The sequence below is a fragment of the Dermacentor silvarum genome, chromosome 1, assembly GCF_013339745.2.
Source record: "Dermacentor silvarum isolate Dsil-2018 chromosome 1, BIME_Dsil_1.4, whole genome shotgun sequence".
Taxonomy (NCBI): Eukaryota; Metazoa; Arthropoda; class Arachnida; order Ixodida; family Ixodidae; genus Dermacentor; species Dermacentor silvarum.
The window spans coordinates 202894427-202921352 of record NC_051154.1 but is presented as its reverse complement, the minus strand read 5'-3'; the positions used below and the strand labels follow the sequence as shown (position 1 = coordinate 202921352).

The 26926-nt window shown below is 50.8% G+C and overlaps 1 protein-coding gene across 2 annotated transcripts; it reads left to right on the top strand.

Moving 5' to 3' along the window:
* The first annotated feature begins 391 nt into the window (after positions 1 to 391).
* LOC119436654 (uncharacterized) lies at positions 392 to 19171 on the top strand. 2 transcript variants are annotated; one of them, XM_037703611.2, is made up of 2 exons: positions 394 to 5366; positions 18914 to 19171. In XM_037703611.2, exons 1-2 carry the CDS (start codon positions 995 to 997, stop codon positions 19033 to 19035), a joined length of 4494 nt encoding a protein of 1497 aa, XP_037559539.1. In that variant the 5' UTR covers positions 394 to 994; the 3' UTR covers positions 19036 to 19171. The 2 variants fall into 2 exon arrangements, with proteins under 2 accessions (XP_037559540.1, XP_037559539.1); XM_037703612.2 differs by lacking the exon at positions 18914 to 19171 and having other exon boundaries at positions 392 to 11195.
* Positions 19172 to 26926: the final 7755 nt, after the last annotated feature.

The window sequence follows — 26926 nt, the reverse complement described above, 5'->3', positions numbered from 1 at the left end:
GCGGCCGAACAGGGGGCGTCGTGAAAATGCAAAACCACAAGAAAACGGGACTTTCGGCGAAAGCAGCATCATGAGTTACGAGCTGTTCGGCGGCCAGGACACACGCAACAAAAGCTTCCCCATCCCGACATCCGCCCATGGCATCGCGGCACGCGGCAGCACACGATAATATACGACCAAACAAACACCAAAAGGTGGTTGGGGGAGATTGTTAAGTCGTGGGGCACGCTTCAGCCTTGGCAGCGGTTCCGGCCCACCTCACAGCTGGCTCGGGGTGAGAACCCCAGCTCCAATTCATTGGAGTTGGAGTCCTTTCCCCTCGCAGAAACGTCGGGTTGGGTGTTCGGAAAGCGAAAGACAACTAGAATGTATAAAAAGCACGTACACACGCACAGGAAAGGAGGGCTCGGGGTTAGAATCGCCCAGCAGCCGTCGGGCCTGACCGAGAGGGCGCAGAAAGGGGCAGCTGGCAGCGGGGCGAGGGGGGCGAGCGCGCGTGCAAGAACAACGCACAATGCGGAGAGCGGGAAGCAGCGGCCAGCCAGCCACTGAGAAGAAAAGCGGAGCAGCAGACCCTTTCCGGAAGCCGGCTTCGCCGCACGAGTCGGCGACTCGCCGCTCGGCTGTTCTCCCGCACGGACAGAGCGACGCAGGTCGGCGTTGGTAGCGGACGGTCGCTCCTCTCGGCTTGCCGCTGCCGGTTCTTCTTCCCACCGGCTGAGAGAGGACGGCGGCACGCAGCAGTGCAGCAGTTGCGGCGCAGAAGCGCCGGCGCGCGCGTGGCTCGCGCGTGCGTTCGCCTGCGTCGGAGCCTCTACCAACAACGCAGCTGTGCGGGCGGCTGGGCCGCCGTCGTTCGTCGTCGCCCAAGTGTCGCGAAAAAACAAGGTGAAGGCCGGATCAGCGCGCGCGACGACACTGCAGCAGCTGCCGCTCACCGAAACGGCAGTTCTCCCGTGATGCTCCGGTGCGCGGCGTCGTCAACAGCGACGTCATGACGCAGCCGGACGTACCGCGCTGGGAGTCGCACGTTCTGTGCGCCCCCGGCGCCGTCGGCATCGCAGCATCAGCGCCGGAAGAAGAGTACAGCGGCGGCAGCGCAGGCGGCAGTTGCAGCAGCGACACCACCAGGCTGGAGTCGGCCTCTTCCATCGGCGAAGAGGACTCCGACTCGGGGAGCTGGTGGTCCTACCCGTCCGAATGCGGCTCTGTGGTCGAGCTCAACAGAGCCGCCGCAGGAGTCACCAACGGTTTCGCCGCCGGCAACAAGCACCACGATCATTCCGAACCACTACCTAGCACCTGCCCACCGACGACGCCTTCGAATTATGTTGCCACTTCATCAGCGACTCCCGTTGATGCCGTTGTTGCAACTGCGGTCATCTACAGCGACGCCAGCAGAAAAGGTCCCGGTGGTAATCCCCGTGGAGGTGCAGTGATTTTACCTCCGTCGCCAGATCGGCCTCTCAAATCACGGTGTGTCAACGGACGTTCGGGAAGTGTGAGCGACGTAAACGCGCAGGATTACAACGTCACTAATCGTGGAAGCGCCGGGCATGGAGCGAACGCCGAAAATCAGCCGTTTGAACCGCCGCCGCGTCGCGCCTCCGTCACCGGTGGCGAGGGGTCGCCAACAGCTGACCACTGCAACAACCAGGTGAACACCGGCAGCCACGCGCTTCTGAAACCGGCGGGCAAGATCGTAAACAGCGGCCGAGCCGCCGCGATCCGCAAAAGCGCACTCGCGACAGAGACTCGACACAGCGCGCCATCTATCGTGCGGCACGTCACATTCAAAGACCTCTCAGCGTCATCTGGTAGCGACGACGATGACTACGCGAGCGGGCATGGCCGAAATCGAAACTCGGCTAGTTACCATGGGGACGATCAACAGAACGCCGAGGCTGACCTGGATGACTCGGGTTACTTGGACGGGGACAGCACTTCGAGTTCGAGCGACATCTCGCCCCCCAGCAGTCTGAGCTGGGAGTCGGCGATCGATAGCTCGAGCTCGCGCAAGAGCCACGGCCGCTCGGCGGACCAGCAATGCTTCGTCGACAGCGGCGGTGGCGGCAACAGAAACGGTACGCATTCACCTCCCGGGCCTCGAAGTGAAAGCCGCGCAGGAGTGGCTGAAGAGCGCCGGACCAAAAGCATGAACGGCATGCACCGCGACAGCAGCGATAACTCGACGTTGAGCTTTGTGCAAACGGAGATTTGCGTGTCACAGAGCGTGAGACGTGAGGACAGCTACGAGTACTACCGGAACGGAACGCGCATTGCGAAGCTCAACAACGTCAATCAGACATCTTGGAGTGAAACGAGCAGCACCGAAACTACGGAGCGATGCACGCCACTGGGAAAACGCACCGATGTCGAGAAGACGGTGTTTCGAGAGCAGACGACACCGCAGCCGAAACCGCGCGGTAGCCAAGCCGATGATGCAGCCAAGACAAGCGCTCCGCCGCAGCCGACGCGTCGGGTGCTGCCCTCTGTGGATGGAGCGCGTAAGCGTCAACCGGAAGGGGGGATTCAGAGGCGCCAATCGGCAACGCGGGAAAGTGGGAAGCAGAAGAAAGAGAGCGCCGGCGGCGGTGGAGTAAGGAATGTCGGCGGCAGCGTGAACCCAGCCTTCGTCTCCAGTGCGGCCAACGACGCTTGTCAGCAGCGCGAGTATCATCGCTGGAGGCAGCAGAAGACGCCGCAGCATCCCGTTGCCGCGTACGACGACGAAGGCACCTCCTGCGACTTGGAAGACGACGAAGAGGAAGACAGCGTTGAAAGTCAACTTTTCGAGGAGGAAGATGTGAGTTTTCACTTGGAAAGCCCGCCGGCCGCGCGCCACCACAAACAGAGAGCGGGAACAGTGAGCGCGACAGCAACATCGCGCGCCGTCGCGCGATCCCGCGGCGGCAGCACGACTGAGCCCAGCCGCGCGTCCGCCCTGGCATCGGTGCGGGCGCAGTCGCGCGATCCGTTTCTCGCGCTGGCAGTAGCCACAGCGAAAGCAGCAACCACGGCGAGTGCCGAAGCGTCGCGTGAAATCTACGCTGGGTGCAAGCAGTTCGCTCCGCCACCAGATCTGGACGTCGTAGTGCGCACGGCCTGCTCGGTCGGCGGCTCAGAAGATGCCGTCGACCGGGCCAGGCACGCGCGAAGTCAGCCTGCGGATGACATCGTCTCCGTCTCGTCTTCACCGGTGTACAAAGCCAGTTCCTCATCGGCCCGCTCTGACGTCCGGCTGCCGACTCCCGTGCGCTACAAGGAGTTTTCGTCGCTGCACCTCAAGAAATCCGGCGGCAGCAGGGAACACGTGAACGGTCATCACAAAGAAGGCGACGTGTCTCCTCTCTTGGAACGTGAGCCGCTGCCTTGCGAGCAACGTTCTTTTCACGTTCACTCGGACGTTTTGCCAACACGAGCGGACAGTTCGCCCCCGACAAGTTCGACGCCGTCTCCCGTGCTTCTTGAAGATCGTGTTCGTGTACTACAAACTCCTGTGAAGAGCAACGCCGTCATCGTAGACAACATTCCCGACTCTGACGACTGCGATGGCCCGCCCATAACAAGCACACCGAAAGTCAGCAATGGCCATTGCGGCAACAAAAGGCCAGCTACTCTTCCCGTCAACGGAGGAACGGGCCCAGTCTGCCATCGCAAGCCGCCGCCTGTTCCTCAGCAGCAAAAACAGCAGCAGCAAGCGTCGCAGCCGCTGCTTCTCCGGCCGCCCAAGCCGGTGCCCCCGCCCCGATCCCGGTCTCCACTCGATCCAGCCGAGTATCTTGAGCGCATCACGGGCTACGCGACGGCGCGGCGGCTGGCTCAGACACTACCCAAACCGCAAGTCCAGCTGCCCGAACCGCACATGTCGCCTGCTACCGGCCGCCTTGTATCGTCGCGGCGTCGATTCTTCGAGAACCTTCAGCGGCAGCAAGAGCAGCAGAAGCGCCCGAACGACGCATCCGCTGCTCCAGGCACGACAGCCGAAGAGTCGGCAGAACGGCTGCTCGGGTTCCGCGCTAGCGCGCAGGCGGCGCGCGAGAGTCTGGCCAAGAGCTCGCCGGATCTCGCGGCGCTCGAGGCGGACGCTTGGCGCAGCCGCAGGCTGCACGATCGATGGCCGCCTCCTTCAACGGAGCCGCAGCATGCACCGCGGCAGGCTACAGGAACCGAACCGATCGGCACCGCCGCAGTGCTGCCGCCCCGGAGCCCGGCGCCGGCCGTGCATCCAGACAAGTTCAACCGGCTCGTCGAGCAGACGCGCAGTCGCTACGCACGACGCCGCTGTGGACAGCCCGCGCACGATGAACGCCGCCGCAGCAGGAGTCTGGGCTACCTCGAGACCGACGTGGACACGCTCTGTTGTCGCCAGGTGAAATCTTCCATTTCCGCTGCCGAAGGGGCCGAAGAAGACACCGGCCAGAACTGCGACGAAGCAGACGACGCGTACTTGAACCGCACCCGCAGCATGGACCGGTTCCTCGAGGACGGCACCGTGGGCTGCCCGCTGCTGGGCGACGAACAGCGAACCAAGTCCGAACACGAGCTCCGCATCGAGCGCTCGCTCCAGAAGCTCGAGCTACCCGAATGGTACACGCGGCGCGGCAAGCCGGCCGAGACGGGCATCCTGCGGGCGCGGCGCGACTCCGTCTCGTCCACGGGCCGATCCGGCTGGCAGGGGCTGGGCAGCCGCACGCCTTCGACCGCGAGCCTGGCCGCCAACACTCCAGACAGCCGCAACCTGGTCATCCCCAAGCGAGTGACAGCGCCAGACTGGCGATGCTGGCATGCGTCGCGCGAGTCCCTCACGTCCAGCCCCGGATCACACGACGGAGGCGGTTCCCTCAGCCGCTGGGGCAGCGTCAGCAGTGCCCCTGCGGCAGCCTGGTCCTACAGATCCATGCGGCAGCCGTACCTCGGCTGGCGTGCCGCTCCCAGCACCGGTACCACAACTCCTCTGTCTTCCGCGGGCAGCCGACCCGTGTCTCCTGGAGGCGGTTGGACTACGCCGTCGGCTTTCGATTACAACCAGCAGCAACAGCATCACCAACAACAGCTGCAAGAACAGCAAGAGCACCGACAGCAGCAGCAGCAGCAGCAGTCGGCGTCACCGTGCATTCCTCGGGACCGCTACTCATACGTTCAAGGCATCTACGGGGACGGTGGTGGTTGGAACGTGGAACGCGAGGACGATTCGGAGGCCGTCTGCCCCTCGGTGATCAGTGACATCGGTGTGCCGTCTACGTCCGCGTCTTCGAACGGTGCCGCCAGGCCCGCCGTGTGGATGGAGTCTTCTTTCGTGGGCTCCAAACCGGTGTCGACATCTTCTGTGGTGGCCGCTCAGTCGCCCGCCGCGCCCGCGCTCGGTGAGTACGGTCGCAGTGTCGGCATCACGCTGTGAGCGGCGACGCCACGCCCTGGGCTCTCTTGTGTCCTCTCCCGCGCACCATGCCATCCGGGCCTCGTGAGACGCTCGCATGGCAAGGTGCGACGGTTTCACACACCCGCCGTCACTATCGAAATTGTCGTAGAGTGTTCAGATTTATCGGGTTTCTGTTGCTTTTTGGCCGATAAGATTGTATTGAAATTTGTCCGCGACTACTGCCAATCTCAGGACGCGGCTTCTGTACGGGCTTCGCGTTCCGCCGGAATAGCGTGCCGACGAAACCTCTTGAAGCCGTACCTCTCACACCATTTGATGGCTTGTTGCAAGATTTTTAACAAGGTCTTCGGCTTGACTTTGAGTATGAGGTATTCCTTCGAAAGGACAAAAGTCTTTTCGCGGAAGCAAAATAATGGTTCGACGCAGAACCGTCTGTAGAGGGGTCTGAACTCCTCCGCAGATGGTATTGGATTCGTGCCATCATGCGTTGTAGCTTGACATCTGCCATACAACAGTTTTATTGAATTGCAACAAATCTGATCATTCCGGCGCAGCTATCCAACTGAGAGCGTCCGGCTTGAAGTGGTTTCACGCTTCTGCTGGGTGTTACATTGTGAGAGCCATGCTTGATGAAAGTTCGAAGATTTTGACCGTAGTCGGAACAAAAAATGTACAACATCGCATCGAAGAATGGGGCACAACAATGTGAGCTCGGGACCTTCAGCACATTTTGCGCCCCATTTGGTGGGCTGGAGAGCTCTAATGTGACAAGCGTGAGTAGGGAGCGTGCTCCGGCGTTTCCCTATCGTCTCCAGAATCTGGCATACGTTTCACCGCGCCGGAGCCGGTGCTGGAAAGTCAGGCTGTCGCATTATGGCGCCTCTGTCATTGACGATTGTACAGTTATGCTATGTGAGGTTCTAACTGTACCCTGTTGAAAGGATGCGAAAGTTCAGTGTTACTGCATTTAAATAAATCTCGTAATGTGCGTGTAACAGCTGCCGTGCACTCTGACTACTATTTAGGTCATGGTTTAAATGTATGCAAGGAATGTTCTGCAGACTGTGAAGTTATTGTCAGGCTCCCGAACGTCTATCGGCTGCAAGCCTTGACGCACAACCGTCGCGTTCTTTCGGCAACGACATGCTCTCATAGTGTGACACCTGTTGCAACAATCCCGGCGTGACTCATCTGCGGCGCGCGACGATAGTGGCGGCGAGCTTTCTAGCCGCGAGACCTCTAATCAAGGCTGCCCTACTTGAAGTAGCAACGCTCAGTAAGCTTCCGAACGCCGATGCCATGCAGAGCGGCGCGCTTCGCGGGGGATTGCGAACACTGCACTATCTGCTTCCGGCGTAGCTTTTTCTTCGCTTCGCAGCTGAGAAAAGGGTGCGCTTGTTTCTCTGACTCTCAACCTGTGCCTGTTCGCAATGAAAGAAAAACGGTATCTCGGTTTCGAGGAGGTCCGCAAGCCCGCGTAAGCGTGACGTCTGTTGGTGTCATTCGCCGTATTGGCACATTTCTGATAAGGCGCGCCCTTCGTGTCTCTGAAGCGTTCGGTCTGATCACCGCGAACGTCGCGTGTAGGCTGCGTAAACGGCTTCCGCGCATTTGCGACAGGACCTTAAGTACACCTTGCTGCATTGGAGAATACGATATTATTGCCGTAGTAGCTACATGGGGGCATAGCGTTGCCAGAAACACCGCGCTACGGCCTCGAACGAATCGTTTCCGGAGTTTCAAAGCGAGTGGGCGCAGAGCGAAGAACCGAAAGTGATTGAGCATTGTTTGAACGTTTCTCCTGAACGAGGAAAGAAGCCGCCATAATGTAGCATTACCCCCTGTATTCAGGGGCGGTTTTACATTTTGGCGCGCTACTTCTCGCGCCAGTCGTTTTATATATAGCCTGCTTTTTTTTTTTCTTTCTTTCTTTTTTTTTTCTTTTTTTTTTTTCCTGTACTGCCACCTGTCATTGCTACCTTGTCTCAAAGATATGGGTGGCTGCCATGTCTCCTATAACACACTGTCGCTGTTCCGCGCCTGCCAAAGAATCTCAGTTATGGCTTTCGTCCCGCGTTCTTTCGTGTACATACTGAACAATAGCTGTCCTGCTTCTGCTTATAGCGCATAATTTATTGAAGCGTTTGTGTCGTCTTCAGCTATCAGCCTGCCTGTGCCACCTCTTTTTTTTTTTTCCGTCCGCTGCTTCTGTTCCTAGTGGATATCGTAAAGTATGGTAAAGTAAAGATGCAGCAAATCTTACTTCAAACGCTTAGACGAGTTATATAGCTACGTGTACTGTATACGGTTGTTGTACGTGTTTTTTCACGTATATGCAGTGAGAGTTTGTTGCGTATAAAAGGAAAGACACAAACGTCTTGTTCCACGCAAAGAAAAAAAAGTATATATAAATATATATAGACACATATATACTATAGCGTCATGGCCGTCACCACTGATGTTTCAGCAGCGCTCCTCCTTTGCCGTGCTGAATTTAGTTTATTATTTTTTTTCCCCTATCACATTGCCTTCATTGCATTGTTCTCGTGAATTTTCCGGGGCAGTAGTAGCAGGAGTAGTACGAGAACAGCTTCGCGTTTGTACGGCGCATCTACTTTTTTTTTTTTTTTCTACAACTCTATCTCGCGTCTTTATAACCCCCAGGAATTCCAGGGTCGCATATGATATAAGCCCGCAACCTTCGCCGTTCGTTCTGTCGCCCTCCGCCGGACGATTGTCGACGGTGTGAAACACAAGCCCCCCGCTCCAGGCCTTTCTCCACCCCAACTGCCTCATGCTCTTGCATGTGTTTTTTTTTTTAGGGAGAAAGAAAGATTACTTAGTAAGGCCGCCCTTTTACGCCGTAATTCGAGGCACAGGTTGAGAACGAACCGCAGTGGCAGGTTTCGTGACGTAATCAAAACAGTTATTGCTATGTTTCGATAGGTGTTTGTATAAAGGTTTTACATCCCCCGGTGGTCAGGAGCACTGGAGGTCATTCACGTGACAGTGGACGCCAGTGGAAGCGGCTGCCTCTTTTGCCTTACATAACACTCAATCCACTCCGCGCTTCTCCTTTTCGTTTTTCCTTCTACATGTCTGTCCTCACTCACATCATGCATGTTGTCAGCGTCGTGGGCTGGTCTTGACCAGCGAGTCAGCCATAGCACAACATGTAGCATCGAGAACGCCTCATCGCAATTTACCGTGGTGTAGTAACTTCTGAGACCAACGGCTACTGACTTATGGTGGCATTTGTTTATCGTTTATGGCTCTATTTGGGCTCAGTAACGCAGAACCACTAGCGTAGCTACTCCCCCGTCTTGGAGCCTCAAATCAACAACGGCGTTGATTGAATACTGTCCACGTAGCGTGTCACACCGCTAGTTCTTTGGAAGGCCCGCTCTGAGCCAGTCTCGCTCTGGTGAACGTGACACCCACGGGATGCGCATGAAGCTGCGCTGTCATATTACGTATGAGCGAGACGCCCCCCCCCCCCCCCCCCCCTCTCCTCCTCGGGAGTGTACACGAGAACGACGACGTTTATTTTTCTGGTTCTTTCTTAAAAGGTAAACCTGAAAAAAGCTTCCTTCTTTATACATACATATATTTATGTGTGTGTGTATATATAAAAAGTACATCGTGCGGCGCTGCGTTCTGCGCTGCTTTTTGCGCTCCTTAAAAAATATGTGCCCAAGATCGCTTACGTACGTTCGAATTTGAGTCTACTTACTTGTTTCTCCTAATGGTATTAGCTTTCATTCGCTTCTTGTGCTGACATCAGATGCACAAAATACAACCGCATTTGTGGCACTGAAAGAAATCGTTGCCTGTCAATTCTGTCTGCGTCTCTCGGACTTTCATTGCGGAGTTTTCCCTCATTCTCACCTGTTATCGCGATATTTATGCATCTTTTCGTTCTTTTATCCTATTTGCCGTAACCAGGCATCGCCATGCCGGCCGGTTCGAGATTGCGTTTTCATGCTTTTACACGGAGTGGCTTGGGTGTTTCTTTTCTCTCTCTCTCTCTTTCCGTTTTATTTTCTTTTTTTTTCTTTTTTTTTTTCTTTTTTTTATAGTGTCGTGAAGTCGCGCGGCCTTTTCTGACGCTGTTAAGCTTTATTTAACCATTTGTTTACGACGTTAAAAAAAATTCTTATGGGCGGGTCAGCTCGTTCTTTTTTATACTGTTCTGAAAGAGGCAGCCTGTTTATACATGTGTACATGCATATGCCGTTTATACATATATGTGCATAGACAAGCCGTCTATATCGGATACGTCTGAACATGCGTGCTGTTTATCACGGTGCTTTATCTTCGGAAATGTTACAGGAAGTCAACCTTCGACCGTGTCGCAATTATTAGCTTAGTTCTTGCGAAGCCTCTTCCGCCTTATATCCCTCCGTTTAGCAACTCCGCTCTTCCATGCAGGAACACGATTTAAAAAAAAACAAGAGAAATTAGGGTGAGGATCACGTGTCTGACGTTCCACGCGAACCTCCTTCCCTTACCGAAGACAAACACTCGCGACGCCATTATCGCCTTGTATACACTTGCGTGCGTTGCGTGCTTAAGTCGTCCGCGTTGGCGGCGGATTAATGGTGGGAAAGGGGCTCGTCCCTTGTACTACCGCTTGTTGGTTGTTCGTCTGTGCTCGCCCATCCTACGCTGGCCCCTATTTCTTATTCTGCCCCGCCGCAGACGTCGTATCTTCGTCGTCGTCGTGTTTACGTTAGCTCTGTGACAACAAGGGCTATTGCATCGCTTCGCAGAAGCAGCGAACGGACGAAATTATAGCCGTCGTCTGTTCAAGCGGACGACTTGAGCAGGCGACGACGTAAACAGAAAAAAAAAAGAAAAAAAAAAATACCGGGGCCGGGCGCGAGCACTTAGCACTTGCGCGCTTTTCTGCTGTTTGTGTTTGTGTTGCGACCGCGTGGGACGTGTAATTCTTGTTTCTATTTTTTTTTTCTCTCGCTTTCTGTTTCGTCGTTCTCGTTTTCTCGTTACTGTTCACATTTCTGCGAATTGCTGATCCTGCTGCGACTTGGCGGCGGACGACAGGAGAAGTGAATGAGACGGTGTGGGGGCTAAGGACAGTGACTCGGCCTCCTCCTGTCGTCTACTGCTAACGAGCTGTTCCGTCATGTTGTTGTTGTTGTTTTGTTTTTGTTTTGCCGTTTCTCTCTTCTGGCTGCTGTGTCTGTATGTTCCTGTAAATGGCGCTATTCGTTTCGGCCGCACCCGATGCTGTTATTAGCGCAGTGTGTGTATGTGTGTGCGTGATGGCTATAGTTTTCGGCGTGGCGGCAGATTCGCTGCAGCGTGTAGTTGTAGCTGACCAGAGGCGCTTTTCTGTGCAGTCCTCGTCAGAGGTCGCGACGATCGGTGGCACGTGATGTTAATTGACATCTTCATAATTGAACCAAATACGCGATTCGTTTGTTTATAAAGGTGCGCGAGTTGTAATCTCCCGCCACGCCGAAAGCAACACGAAGCCATGCTATACGGGCACCGTGTGTGTAGCCAAAAGGAATGGTCGTGTTGTGTATAATGATGCTGTTGGTGTGTCTGGTGGACGTTGGTGGCCTATTCTACGTATGTACTGCGTAAGTTACCTATACATATACTATATACAACGTGTTTCGCGAGTGAACAAAAAAAAAAATAGAGTGAAAGAGGTTGTCGCGAGAAAAAAAAAAAGTGAGAGAGAAAGAGAAGCAAGAGAGAACTTGCGTAGTATAGTGTTGCTCACGTGTATACTTGCAGTTGTTTATTTTAAATAATGAATAAAAGCCATATTTCCCCTTTGTTTCCTGTTTTCTGGTGCTGGTATTGCTAAAATCTTGTTCCGTCTCTCGCTTTCCGTACTTCACCTTTTTCACTGTCGCCTCTTTTCTTTTTTTTTTCGTACGAGTCGCAAAGAAATCTCACATAGAACCAACTATTAGTACTATTCGTTCTTCAATATGTCCACATCCTCATACACTTACAAAGCATCGACTTTGTCGACAAGCACAGCTACCTAAGACATTCGGCGTGTCACGCGACATTAAATTTATAAAACTACAAATGTTAAGTATTCCTTGAACTAGAGCCGAAAGACGCACAAGCAGCCCGAGGATGCTTTTATTATGGTGACGTTAAAGTATACATATATACGAGGCCACGACTTGTAACTGTACTTGAATCGGGCGAATATGCTTTCGAAATGCTAAAAACCCGTGCAGGTTCACAAATCCAGACGGAAATAAACGTGGACGGTTTATTCTGTCATCGCTGTGACCACAAAGCATGATGTATTTGATGCCCTCGTTCCTTTGAACCGAACTTTGTTTTCTGTGTTTAGTCGTCGATTAGTTGAAGCTCGCGGACCGTGTCATTCATCCGCTCGAAACTATCTTCCTTTTAATGTTTGCTAAGACACTTTCCGGGAAAACGCGTCTGCACAGTAAATCTCTTATAAATTCGGGAGTTGTTGCTTTGGCTTAAAGCAGTTCGGTGTCCCTCTTCTCAAACTATCCTTATTCGTCCGTCCTCTCGCACTGGACCTTTGTTTCTGTCGCCACCAGCTGAACATCGCGCCCTGCTGTACATTTTGCGTTTACTTCATATTTCTATACTTTTCTCGTTTTCTGCTCCTTTCTAGATTTGTTCACTTGCATATACGTTTTGTTGTTTCCTGTGGTTGTGCGTTGTTCTGTGCTTGTCGTATTTCCTTGTCATTTCCGATTGCTGCCGCGACGATCTGTTGTTACTCCTCCCGCCGTTATCTTACTGTATTTTAGCCACCCGTTCCGTATACTTTTACGACAGCCCCATGTGAGCTGCACTGTGTACGAGAAAATGGATGAATAAAATAAATGGCTCAGTGGGGCAGAAGGTCAGATGTCGGACGTTCTGGCCCGCTGCGTCAGTTGGTCGCGTAAGGTGCTCTTTTTGTTGTCGTGAAGCCGTGTGACAAAAGAGAACATGCTGCACACGCAGCCGCTCGCAATTTTTCTACGCCCGCTCGACTTCTATGCACAATTTTCTTTTGACTCCGACTAAGTGGAAGCCGATACTGACGCCTTGGGTATTATCCTGTTTGCTATCGGTCGGAAAAAAAAAAGAATGAAGAAAAGATATGGGAAAAAGTCATTACTTCGAGGTGATGTACTGCCTACTATGGTACACTGAGTACTATGTACAGAGTATAGTGTAACCCGTGACGGTGCGGTGTTGTTTTCTGCTGGGCACGGAAAATTGTTGAAGCCGTGAATAGAGAGTGTGTTTCCGCGAGAGCTGATGGTCATCTAGTCCTTTGATGCCAAATGTTGTTCTGTTATTGTTCTGTTGTCTTTTTTTTTTTCTAGTATGCTATATAGTACAAATGGTGCAGCATTTTCGACGCATTCATCTGTGATTTGTATTTTTATTTACTTTTTATGGTCACTTGTTTAGGTAACTCCCACATGCCCGATAAAATTATAACGAATCAGTACCTTGGACTCCCAGAATTACATGTTGCATGTGACGGACTGAATAGTATAAATTCGCTAACCTTGGGTCCGCCACGTTCAGCACAGAACGAGTAAAGCATAGGCCAGCACGCAGGGCAGACGTGATTGTGACGAAGGTGGCGCGAGCGCCGTGTCGTTCGTCACTTCTACCCGTCCTGGGTGCAGCAGTAGCGCTATACTGTACTTACGTAATGAATTACCAACTAACCCAACTAGTGCCAAAACGGCTGGCCGGTGTTAGTGCGGCCTGCTGCGAGGAGTGGGCGCCGCTTTTGCTGATTGAGTCGCACGTTGCCGGTTAACGATCGGTCCGACAAACGTCGACACCGTGAGCTGGCTCACGGTATAGCACCGCCGCCCTCTAGCACAATGTCCGCCAGTGCCCGCGGCGCCGCACCTACACTAGCAGAGACCTCTGGCGTCACGAACGTAACTATATAGCTCGGCAATCAACGCGTGTCATGCGGCAACTACATGAGACGCATTTCCGTCGTCCGTCGTATTTACGGCGCCTCGTCGGCGCGCCCGCTTCACGCTGCGCGACGACTACGAGGCTATATAATCCCGGCCAACGTAAGTCCCACGCAGTTTACGATTGCAGCGGGAAGAAGCTTTACCGCGTGTAGTTACGTGCGCGCAGCGCATGACGACGCCGGGTGACGGCACTGCACGCCGGAAGTACTTCGGTAATGCGCTTCATGTGGTTGCCCTCAGTGCACAGTGGGAGCCAGGCGTGCACGCGAATTTTGTGGACTCCACTTGCTGCACAGGAACGCGCCAGTTCTGACCGTGTTGCGCGGCTGTGTGGCACGTGGTGAATAGCTCCCTAACCTCTTTTGCGGCGTTTGCGCGCGAAAGCTGTGCATTCACATTTAAACAGGGATCACATTTTCCAGCGATTTCATTATGACCGATAAGACTTCAAGAGAGTACAAATTCGGGTTAGTTGGCTTGCGTTCAAGAACGACGAAGACGGACGGTATTCACCAGCTTCACAGCTCGTCGCCCACTTCAGTGCTCGTTATTGGGTAATTGTACTATATATATATATATATATATATATATATATATATATAGTAGGGCGAGAATAATCTGGGGAGTGCGTGGGGCTCGATAGTTGCTACGCTATATATGCTGTGGCGGGTAAACGTGCGACAGCTGGGCCAGTATTGTCGGACGATCACTTTCGCGTGACGTATAGTACACCGTGCGTTGGACGATTCGAGCGATTTGGCTTAAACAACCAATCAGCGCGCACCGAAAGTGATCGTACGAGAATATAGGTGCCCTGGTGTGTTCCGTGATGCACTGCGCCTATAGAAATGGTCGAGGGTGCAGGCGCCGCACGCGCATGCAGTTGTCGCGTGCCGCTTGCACCTATTCGATGGGGACATCACATCGCGTATTGTGCTTCCGCAAACCATTCTGTTCATGAACGGGTTATTTAAAATACGCTTTACATATTAGGGGCGCACAGTTGAAACCCCCGTTCTTGCATTATATGTTTTTAATTATTTGCTCATTTCCGCTATTTTTTTTTTTTTAATCGTCCCTTACATACAACTCCCGGACTTCTTTCCGGACGGACCCCATGGTGGCACCTGCGTGGCTTGTCTCGCCGCCTCGTCGGATCCATGCCGCGGCTAAAACAACGTGCGGCCCCAAAATAGCAGCTCTGCCGATCGACCTGCCGTTTGCATGCAAAGAGCGCCTTTGCCGAGGGAAATCTGAAAGCTATGGAGGCGGGCGCGGACGGCCCATAGTGGGGTGTCGAACGCCGATCGAAAACGCCGCACTCCTATTTTAATATCCACCACTTGCCTCTGAAGCTAAATCGGAACTGAAGTTAATGATATGATCACGTTCTCCGTGACTGCAAGAGAATTAAGCTGTAGGTAGCGTTGATATCACTTAGTGACCTTTCTTTTGCATTTTCATTTACTTTTTGCTATTACCGATGCTTTCTCGTTACTCTAATATCAGGTTTTCGTAATACCATTATTGTTTCGCTGTAAACGAAACTGTTGATTTTCCGTTTATGTCCTCTGGAACGAGCAGAATCGCACAGCGCATGCGGCTTTGCGACCCTCGGCTTCCGCGCGAGCGCATTGTGGAAAGTTGGATGGGGCTCTCGGGCATAGTCCCTATGCGGTTAGAAAACGGAGCGGCTCACGGAGCAGAACGCGAGCAGTGTAAAAACAATCCCGCGGTCGCTACCGCACGCACCACGCGCGCCAAGCTAGAGTCTGTCCGCCTGCGCCAGCGCTTTCGGCTTCAGTGCTTCGCGTCGCGTCCATCAGCCAGCCGTCGGTCTCCGACACCGCCAACGTACTTCGAGGGCAAAACATATTTAAAAACAAAAAAATAAAGAAACTGCGGAGGGGGAAGCGCTGCGTCGAAGCACCGGCGCCGCTAAGCGCTCACTTTTGCTTTTTACAAGTTAAAAGGGGGAGGATGAGAAGGAAATACTCCGGCAAGAATGCGTCTTGCCGAAGTGTCTCCAGTTGCGCGAAACCCTCGCGCTCCAGACGAACCCAGCGTATACCCTGCCGAACCGAGTGCATGGGAAGGACGAAGGGAGGAGAGTGGGGGAGGGATTGTTGCTAAGCCGTTTAAGCTTGTAAGGAGCGGTAGAGTGGAGTCTCGGTTGCGCGGCGCCGCGGGGCGAACAGGCGCCGCAGTGTCGCGCCGCCTCGCTTCGCATTTCTCGGGGCGCTTACTGGCGCTTGCCGCCTTGTGTACTGCGTACGCTTGCCGAAAATGCGAAGGGTTCGCTGTCCGTTCGCCCAGCTGGCGGCGTTTGTTGCTCGCCCCCGCGCTTGCATGGAATGCTTGAAGAGCAGGCAGCCAGACGCGTGTGCCTTTCTTCTTAAATAATAATTGCATCAGCTGGCGCGGAAAATTCGCCAAGAGTGCGACGTCGGGAACAAAAATGGGAGCAAACAAAACGTAAATCCCGCAAAATCGGATTTTCGCTTGACGCCACGGCGTCTTTGCACTACTAAAGCTCAACTTCCGAATACCTCAGCATGAGTCAGTCGTTCGCGCCGGGACCTGGAGAGACTCAGCCTGAGATTTGTGTTTTTGGTGCGGGGGAATCGAGGGGGGGGGGGGGGGGGGGGTGTTTTCAATACGGTTCGCAATACGTTTCGTGCTTTGTGATGCTGCCGGGCGCATAACCGTTCCACATGCTGTTGTTGTGCCCTTTATGTTGTTCAGAACTAACGTGTAACACACTCAGCTCTTCAAAAGCCCCTGTGCCCCTGCGCTGCTCAGAAAGAGCAATATTTGCTGCCTGTCCCTCTATCTCTATCTTTTTTATGCTTTTATTTTAGTCAACCCCAGCCCCTCTAGTAGTAGTAAGGCTCACCTCTCCGTGCTCCACTATAAAGTCTTACCAATTCTGTCACTCAAACAGGAAGCATGTTCGACGCTTCTGAGTCCAATGACATCCATACTGCAGCGCTTGCTTATGCAATGGCCCGTCCTTTGTTTAGTGCCAAGGTCACCGGTGTTTATATTTGAACGCAGTGTTCTTTTTTTTTATTAGCATCAATAGCGAAGCTTCTGGAGCAAGATCTTAATCGTACTCGTGTCCCGTAAAATTTGTTTCAGTCAGCAAACCTACGATACGATGCGATACTTACTATTCAGCACACACTTGTGCACGTCACATCATTAAAAATCGTGCCATACTGCGCTAATAACCAGTCTCCCGTAAGTAGCGAGCCCGTATTTCTCGCTAAAGCGTCTGTGCCTCCTGTCGCCGTTGACAGCAGCAGCGAGAAACACGTATAGATATCTTGCACGTGACGTCACCGGCGCATCTTCTCACCGTGATGGGTGTCTAATATAGCGCCTAGGATGACGTCAGTGCACGCCGTCTAGTATAGGCGCATCAGAAACGCGCGTGGGCTCTCGAAAACGTGTCTGTCGACACCACTATTCATGTAATGTCGCAATGCCATAGATGACATGGCCACAGCCCCGCTAAGACAGCGACGACGACTGGCAGCAAAATAATGGGCGACGCGCCTTTTCTTTTTCGCGCTCGTTTGAGGCAGCAGCGCCACCCGCCCGCGAATCCTTCTAAACTGTAACGTGCTCTCTTGCTATAGATGCATTATAAATGGCTGCTCCATTGAATTGGGCGAAAGTGGGCGAAATTCTAGCTTGGGTCCTTACCGTGTTACGCCGGAGCCGCGAGATCTGTCTTCGCTGCGCATACTTTTTACTTCTTTTAGCACCTTCCGTCACGTGCAGGTGTTTCAAAGGAACGATAGTTGCATTGATGTTCGTCTGCGCAGCGCCACCGAGTGCAGTGCTCTCTCATGTCTGTCTGCGTACGCAAGATCGATCCTTGTCGTTTAGTCGCCGCACGCACACGCCACACCTGGCCGGAGATCGACCCGCGCACTGGGGGAGTCGATCGGTCGCGTGTCCTTTGAGTATACCCGGAGCGAAAAGGGAGTAGGTTGGCATCCACCAGAAAGGCATCGTGCTGCAGTCTGGAAGGATGCTAAACTATTTTCCCCCCTTTTTTCGTGAATCTTCTTCCCACCTATAGCCGACTTCGACAGACCTCCTTTCGTCAGGTATAGCCGGACGCACGCCAGGATCATGGAGGAGGGAAACAAACTAGGTGCGGGTAATACGTCACGCAACCAGCCTTCGCCAGCCAGCTCTCCGCGCAGTCATCCCCTTTGCCTTTTGTCTCGCAAAAGGTCGGTCCGACGCGTGACCCTGCTCTCGGCGGAACTCAGCCCATTGTGCTTGGTTCCCGGTATGTTTTAATCGACGCGCACTGGTTCGGGTGCTTTGCCAACCGCTCTGCGCACATAATCTCCCGATGCGCTTGTGCAGCTTAGGTCGTTTATTGCGACGTTTAGAAACTTATAGTCTTCGCTGCGGCATGCGAGTGGGGGCAGCCGCAGGTTTCTCTTGCACCCGTTGTTTTTTCGGAAGAGCGTGCATTGACAGTCGCTGGAAGACACTAAAACATTTACCGCGGCGTGATCTTGGTGGACCGCCTTTTCTTGGCTTCAGTTTGCTTACGTAACGCCCTCTCCCAGTTTTCTTCTATTAGTCCATGGCTGAAATGGACGTGAATCCAAGAGTCGTCTTTCGAAGTAGATTGGCTCGCAACGAGACGACCGTCGACCAATCGTGCACAAGTTTCGCTCTGCGCAGCGTCTCACTCGGGGCAGTGTCTGACGAAATGTTGCTCGTGCTCCCTGAGCCGAGGACCGAAGCACGTGTAGCCCGTAGTGAAGCGTCGACCAAAGCGAAACTTGTTGACACGACCGGGAACAACGACACGAAACCGAAAAGCATGCACAGACGTGCCGGCGAGGTTACTGTGGCTCTTACTTTGACCCTGTGGCTGGACGGCATTTACTTGTTTATATATATATATATATATAGCACATACGTTCATTATGGGTTCTCGTGGGTGTCGATGTGTCTGGCTGTATGCCGCGCCAAAAGAATGTGATCGCGCTGTTGTGACAGATACAATGTATACGCTGTTTTGGGTAGCACTTTTTTTTTTTTTTTTTTTTTTTTTTTTTAGCAGCAAGTCAGCTTACCTGGTCTATAAGGCCGGAGCCGCTACCGGACAGAGTTTTGTCATAGCTGCACTTCGCTGAGCATGTGGGGTATTTGGACACTCTTAGTTCCATTTTGACCGATGAATGAGGCTTCATCGGCAGATCGTTTGGGAAGAATACGCTACGCGAGAAGCCCTATAAAAATAATAAACAAGTGAGAGAGATGAAGACATAAGAAAATGTTTCTGTTAAACCACAGCGATAGATCGGAGTACCTGGTATACATGGAATTTCGTTCGGGATTATGAGGAATGCAAAAAAAAAAAAAGTCAAGTACATACTATAGTAATTCTTGAAAAAAAGGTAAATGAATTATAAACGCCTGCTACGGTGATTTTCCGTCAGAGCGGAGTCCTCGTTCCTTTTTTGATGATTTTTTTTTCTTTCTCCTTCTTTCTCGTTCTTTTATTTCGTTACAGTTCACATAACGATCGTGTATAAGCCAGTCAGACAGCAGGCAGCGGCGCCGTGTCCAGAAGCCACAAAGCCACTCCACACTACGGGAACTGAGCTGAACACAGCGGTACACGCCACGCACTGACCCCCTAGCGAGGCGGGCAGAAGAGCCTTCTATATTTTTCGTTGCTGCTTTTCTAGTACCTCTTACTATACATTGCTTGACCACCCGGATCAAAATAAAGGTGCCTCGTAGTACCAGCGATTATGAACCACTCTAATATGCGGCACATTTTTGTCCGTGGAGAAACTGAAACGCAGCGTTTCACTATCGGTCCTACATGGTAACAGGACCCTCACTCACTCAGATGGCTGTGTTTTGACTCCACGCGAAGTCACACGTTCACGAGATTGTGGAGGTTGTAATATGCGTTGCTTGGATACATGTTCGGGCTGCGCGCAGTTTGCGTAATTTGTTTAGCATTTTCTGGCGAAAGTGCTCGTAGGGATGGTCGATTAAATGTTTTAATCGATTAACGATTAATCGTTCGTCGCTTTAGCGTATCATCGATTAATCGATTTCGATGCGGGGTTTTTCGTCGATTAATCGATTAATCGACTTTTTTTTCGGGCGCTTTAAAAAGGCTGAAACATTGTTATCTATTCACGTAAGTACCTATTTTAACGCTTGAAAGGTGGAACCAGGATAAGACATAGAAGCGTGTAAATTTTGATAAAGAGTAATGTTTAATTTGTTAGAGGTCAACTATAATTGCCACTAGTGACTAGTGAAGGAATAAGCAATATACAGAGTGTTCATATTGACACGTGTACTTGTTTATCTTTCCCCGGTGACCGCTTTTCACCGGCTAACAAATGTTAAGGTGGTGGTCCGGTGCCACCAGCCCCCCGTTTCGAGTACTTTTGGAGCAACCGTGGTGGCTCTTCTACTTAGGATATAAAGTTGTCGTATATGCCATAAAAAAGCCTAATTCTTGTAGATTCCAACTATTCATATTATAAAGAAATTGAATAATGTGATTTAGAAATAAATGTTCAAGATCAAGCATGATATACATGGCTTTTGCGTAATGTGTCTCAGTTGTGACCATATTTAGAAGAAACTACCGCATTTACTGCATTGCGGCTTGCTCTGTAGCTTTAGGACATATTTATCTATTTCCTAGACGCAGCAAAATAATGTTGAATTTTTACTTTTTAGATAAGTTGCTTTTGAAGATTGCCAAGTATCGCAACTTCTGTTGTAAACAGCCCGGCCACTACATGCTCTAGAAAGCTAAATTTTGGACAATTAGAGTTCAAGAAATTTCCATGTAGGACGCTAAATTTCATTCATGTACCTTTATTAGTTTTACACCGCACCTTCGTAGCTTTAGTACTTTCCCGCAAAAATGGGCAAAAGTAGGACCAGAATTCTAAATATTGCTTAATTTAGGTCGCATTATTAGGAAAGCTAAGAAAGGTACATAAATGAAATTTTGCATCACAATTGGAAATTGCTTGATCTCTAATTTGTCCAAAATTTAGCTTCCTTGAGCGTGTAGTTGCTGGGCTGTTTACAACAGAAGTTGCGATATTTTGGCAAACTTCAAAAGCAAATTATCCAAAAAGTAAAAATTTAACATTGTTTTGCTGCGTCTAGGAAATAAATATGTCCTAAAGCTACAGAGCAAGCCGCAATGCAGTAAATGCGGTAATTTCTTCTAAATATGGTCACAACTGAGACAAAGTTCGCAAAAACCATGCATCTCATGCTTGTTCTTGAAGATTTATTTCTAAATCACATTAATCAATTTCTTAATATTATCTATAGTTAGAATATACAAGAATTAAGCTTTTTTATGGTATTTTCCACGACTTTATATCTTAAGTAGAAGAGCCACCGCGGTTGCTCCAAAGGTACTCAAAACGGGGGGCTGGTGCTGCCGGACCGCCACCTTAAACGTTATCGCTCGGCGCAGGAAGTGCCTCCATGTAGTATCGGAATTTTCTCGAACGTTATCGATGCTTCTATCCGTTGTCAGTTGTCACCGACGCTTATGCATGTAATCTGATTGTATGAGCGACGCCAATTGTCTAGTACCTTCTGGAAGACACGCGCGTACCAGAGATTACTCTGGAACCTTCGATGACTCATGTATAAAAGCCGACGCGCTTCGCCGCTGATCAGATTTCGACGATCGCCGATTTTGTTCGCGGCTATCGTTGTGCTTCGAGTGAAATTTGCTTTTGTGGGCACAGGCTCGCCCAATAAAAAGTCCGTTTCGTCATTCAAAGTTTTGCGACTGTTTTCTTCATCGTAACTACTACGTGACAACTACTACGGAATTTTTAAAAATCGCCTGTGGCAGGTAGCATAATTCTTATCGTTGAGCGGTGGACATTAGTAGCACGAGCAATCGAAAGACATATTCAACCAATTAACAAAAATTGACTAATGAACTTCTTGGTTGATTACTTTATGACACATATCGCAATTTACGAATTGTAGCCGGTGAGTTTGCAAGACGCATCTACTTGAAATGAATTTCCAGGATGACATCAGTTTCGAGATACTATTTCTCAAAGTGTGGGACGAAATACATGGACGTTACAGTTACTTTTGTGCTTCAATGCATTTTGGTAAAAAATTAAGTGGAACAGTGCATTTTTACGGCGAGTATGACGGCGCATATCTCCAAACTGGTGTCATTCTGGAAATTCATTGCAAGTGGATACGCCTGACAAGATCACCGGCTACAATTCGTAAATTGTTATATGTGTCGTAAAGTAATTAACTAAGAAGTTAATCAGTGATTTTTTGTTAATTAGTTGAATATGTGTTTCGATTTCTCGTGCGAATTTGCGCCTCATCGAATAACCCAGCTCAATGATAAAATTATGCTACCTGCCACAGGCGATTTCTAAAAATTCCGTAAAACTTAAAAATGAACACCCTGTATGTTAAAAATGGCGCTTGCTGAGGAGGGTGGGCATGGAGGAAGAAATAATTAGAAGAGAACATCGCAGCACGACTGACGTCAAGAAGTAATGGCGCAACACGTGATCGCCACATCAGAGCGCGCGGTAGGTTTAATGCTGCCGGGTGCAGGGCAGCAGCGCAGCTGAACGGGTGCGCACTGATTTGAAACTGCTGCGAACCAAACATTTTCGGCCAATACGTTGTCACTCAGGGTCACGTGTTGACCCTACTGCGAAGTAAAAAGCGAAGGAAATCGCTTGACGGTGAGTTCGCTTGCCAAGACTAGCTGCCTCACGTAATGCTCTCGCCTAGTTTATTTCTTCCTCCACGGGGGCGGCCTCTCTCCGGGCCCAAGGCAGCCTGTGTGACGTGCGCGTAAAGCGGGGAAGCGCTTGGCCAGCTCGACATGACTCGGGAAAACAGTCGACAGTCGCTCTCGGTCTTCGCAGCCGCGTGGTCATTGCTCGTACTCCGCATTCTACAGTACGATTTCAAAATTTTCACGCCACTTTAGTCACTGTCTGGAAAACGATTAATCGAACTGCTTTAATCGATTAAACCGATTAAATTAAAGGTACACATCGATGACGATTAATCGTTTTGCGGCGTACTTTTAGTCGATTAATCGATTAATCGTTCATCGATATTACCATCCCTAAGTGCTCGCGACTAGGGCACTGATTCGATTCGTACCGATTACTTGGATTAATCTGTTGAGCGGCCGTCGACTTGTTAATCGCTTAATCTGCCCGAAATTAGAGTTTACGGCTCAGGATGCGGATGCTAAGGAAAAGCATGGAGGGTTTAACGGGTTAAATTCCGATTGGCTACCCTGTACGCGGAGAAGAGGATGGAAGGATTAAAGTATAGTCAACCAGGTGGCCAGTGTTCAAAGCACAACATCATGCGTCCTAATTGAGTTCAGAGACTGCAGTTGCTTAGTGGGCTAACTTCATTTGTCAGCGTGTCACGTTTTATTTATTCTTTTTTTTTCGTTCGATTTTATACGTTTAATAGCAGTGGATAAATTAAACGTAGAACTTGAAAAAACATCCCAACTTTTTTCAACGTTGTAGTTTCTTCTCCGATTATTATTTCAACGTCCACTGCTAGGCAAGTTGCTGCAGGCTACGAAAATTCTGGAGTCTCAATACTCTGCGGCACAGCATTAGCGTTTCGCGCAAGACGATTGCCATGGATCTGAACGATATAAATTACGGTGGTACGTGAACTGACACAGTTCAAGTAAAAAAAAAAAATGTTATCTGGTTATATTATCGTCACTTCGCGGTGAGGTCACAAATCTTCCTGGCATCAGGGTTTCTCCTCTGAATCCGTCATCTCAAGGCGTCGATCAAAATGCACGTTAAGCGAACATAAATTTGGCAAAGTAAGATATCGTATGGCGCCGTCTTGGCGTAAATAATTTATATTTTATCTCGACGGCCGTTGCTTTAACAATACGTACGCCTGGTGCTTTCGTGCTTCAATTATAACGGCTTTTTCACCACTCTCTTTAGCGAATTCGGCGTGGCGTACTAGTCAAGCGAATAACCATGTCAATCGATGTACAGCTCTATACTCATGAACGCTGCCCTTTGCTGTGCGCTAAAGGCAGCAGTTGTCGATGGGACGCGCAGTGACACAGCGTTTGCCCCGAAACCTAGGCACCCCATTCCTGGCAGGAGCAACTTGACCTGGATGAAATGTAAGTTCTTGGCGTGTCGGAACATACCAGCTCCTCTTGAACATTGTGTGCTCATTGTGGAACCGAATATCATCGCGTCTTGAATGGTACTATAGCTTTGTAGAAGCGGTCCAGATGAAACTCCCCTAGACTAGTGTCAGGGTAAATTTTAATTTGGACTGCCTCGATATTAGTGCTTCCTTTGCCCTGTGGTTGATATTGAGATTAAGAATATTGTAGGGCGCCGTGCTTCGACATACATCATATGTTTCTTTCACTTCTTGTTCCCGGGACTGCCGGGATCTGCCGGCGGCTGAGAAGTACATCTTCGAAGCGCTGTATACATTCGCAATGAAGGCTTACACACATCGCAAGATCTAGCTGTTCCCGGAGTTGACGTGGTCGAAAAGCAGAAACACGCACTGCACGCGCGCAGGCGTAATTTAGATGCAGCTAAAGGCACAAGTGCATGCGGTCGCGCACGTGAGCTTCGCTCACTTAAGGTTGTGCACGTTATACCGCAGAGGCAAATTGCTTCCCCACCCCCATAACAAGGGCAGCGGAATATTCACCCGAAAGTTCGTCACCATATGGCGATGCCATCGAGAAACGACGCTGCTCACTCCCTGTTTCATTTCTGTAGGCAGTATTGTTTAGAGGCTTTACATATATATATATATATATATATATATATATATATATATATATATATATATATATATATATATATATATTCGTCCTTTGAAGTTCTCCAATACGGTTCAGAGCTTGCGCGGTCTCGAAAGTTCGAACGCGCTGTGCATCCTGTAACCGAATATGCACGGATAATGCTCCAACGGCACATTTCGAGCGAGCGAGCGCCCTGTTGCCGCCCCTCTTATATATTTAGTCCCGTGCGCCACCTGTGGTCCGCGCCGAGATCGCAAACGGGGCGTAAAAAGTGCCGCTCCTCATTCGCTCGTATAGCACGCTGTCCCATAACGCGAACGTTTGGGTATCGTTAGGCGCTACGGGACAACGCGACGCGTGCTATTTTACTCCGGCTACAACCTATATAGAGTTTGTCCCCTTCGTTTGATGACGCGGACAGCAGCTATCGCTACCAGTTCAGATGGAATGCAGGAAGCGCGCATACGCAAAATAAACCGACCGTTCCACGCGACCGCCCACGCGTACGTCTGTGGGGCGCGCTGCGTGTAGCTTGACCTTGACCTTGAAGCACGCCCGTACTCCGCTTTCTTTTTCTTTTTTTCTACCTTTCCCGCCGCTCTCCTGCCAGGCTGACGCGCTGCCTGCTGTGCCATCTCGCCCGCCACCGCACATCGTTGGCGCAAGCTTATGCGTTGAGATTGACAAAACATCACGTGTACGGGCGTAAAAAACCGCCCCTGAGCGTTGCTAAAGGGCCGAGTTACGTCGCATGTGTAATTATGTAGGGGACGCGAACGAAAGCAAAATGTTCGCGGAGGCAATCAGCGTGCCTTGAGCGGCGCTTTATACTTGAGCACCGGTATTGATTACAGTCCCCTTCGAAGTCGGCGAATTACGAAACCAACGCACTCTCACCTAATTTAATGCCTCTAGGCAGTGCGTCTGCCTGCCGCGCAGTTTTTCATGCGACAACTAATAGTATACACTTCGGCTCAGGAGCAGCTATACAACCGATGACTCACGGAGTTCCGCTTTGTGGTTTTCACTCTAGTCTGTTACATAACATTTCAAGTTATTCAACAGCTCGGAGCGGGCGCTATATTCTGATTGCCGTTATTTGCAAATTGTACGTCGCTTGTGAGCAGCAGGAAAGTGGAGCCTACGGCGGCTTTTTCGCTCCGCCACTGGCCTGCTTGCTGGCTTTCGTTACCTGAAACGCGACGTTTCGTTTTCTGGCTGTGGGCCATTCCGACTGTAATTTAATTAATGATATTAAGGCTCATGCAGGGATGACAGGTGTGCAGCTCCCTCACCCTCTGCCGTGCGGCGTCTAAATTGGCGTCTGTGATAAGCGTATACTTGCTGCAGAGCGGGCGCCGTGCATGCGGCGCGCTTTCCCGTCGCGCACGCGAACGAGGCAGGCTACCAAAATTATCGCGGGTGCGTGGTCGACACCTCGCCATCGTCATTGCCATCGCCATCGACACCTCGCCATCAGTCGTGCATAACTGGAGCGATGCCATGAACATTGAAGCGGGAGAGTGTTTCCCCTCTGTACCGTACATCTTGCTAATCAAAACGATGGGCAGATGTCCGTGTTTTCATTCCTATTTTCCAGATGATGCGCGCCACATTTGTTTTTGACTGGGGCGGCGTTCGGCAGCCGATAATTGCACTTTGCATAATAATACAAGCCTCAAACCGTAAACGGTCGCACGATAAGGACCATTTTTAGGGGCGCCGCGATTCGGAAAGGGAACGAGGCCAGGCGAACTCTCGCCCTCTTCTAGGCCTTGGAACGCTTGTTATGATGACCCACACCAAGAAAAAGTTTCTACGGTGGAGGATGGAGGTTCCATCCTCTCGAAAATGGGATGAAACTCCTGCATTCTTCCTTTGCTATTGCCTTTTCTTTTTCGAGGAGGCAAATTACCGAAGTATACCAAAATGATAAGCGTTTCTCCGCTTGTTCAGTTGGTATGTATATAGTATTCACATTTCATATACGGGATTTCTTGTTCCCTCTAGCAAAATTTATCGTTATTTTCTTAGCGTGCTACATCGTATATATTACTCATGACAGTGGGCGTCAGCCTTCTGCAAACTTCGGCAATAGTGCGCTCGCCCTTTCGCACGGGTTTTTTTGGGGCTCACGATCACATTCGCCCACATTCGCAACTAGTGCTACAAACTGTGGATCTTTGCAGTGAAGCACCGGAGTGAAAAAACTTTGTACATCTTGATCAGGATGGTGAGCGGGCCAATGAAGAATATTTTACTTGTTTCAAAACCTTACTGCGGCCTCATATCAGTGGGAGTATTGCACGCTGGCCTAACTCACCAGAGTCAAATATATATATATATATATATATATATATATATATATATATATAGAGAGAGAGAGAGAGGTCAATACGCGACCACTAGACAGAGACACACGTCTCTGTCTTCAGAGCAACGTCAAAAAGCAAGGCGCGCATCTTTACGGCAGCACCGAGCCTGGTTCCCCCACCTCAAATAGTGTCTGCTATAAGGCCTTGCACAGGGGCGCTCCATGTACTTCCATCTTGGATGGGACTCGCCCCAACTTCGCGGCTGCCGGTAAAGAGGCAGGGCCGCGAGTCTTAGCTGTATACGCGGTTTCTATACACCTTCCTTGCCCGCTGATTGCTGGGCAGTCATATAAAAGAACGGGACGAACCTGTTATCAGACGA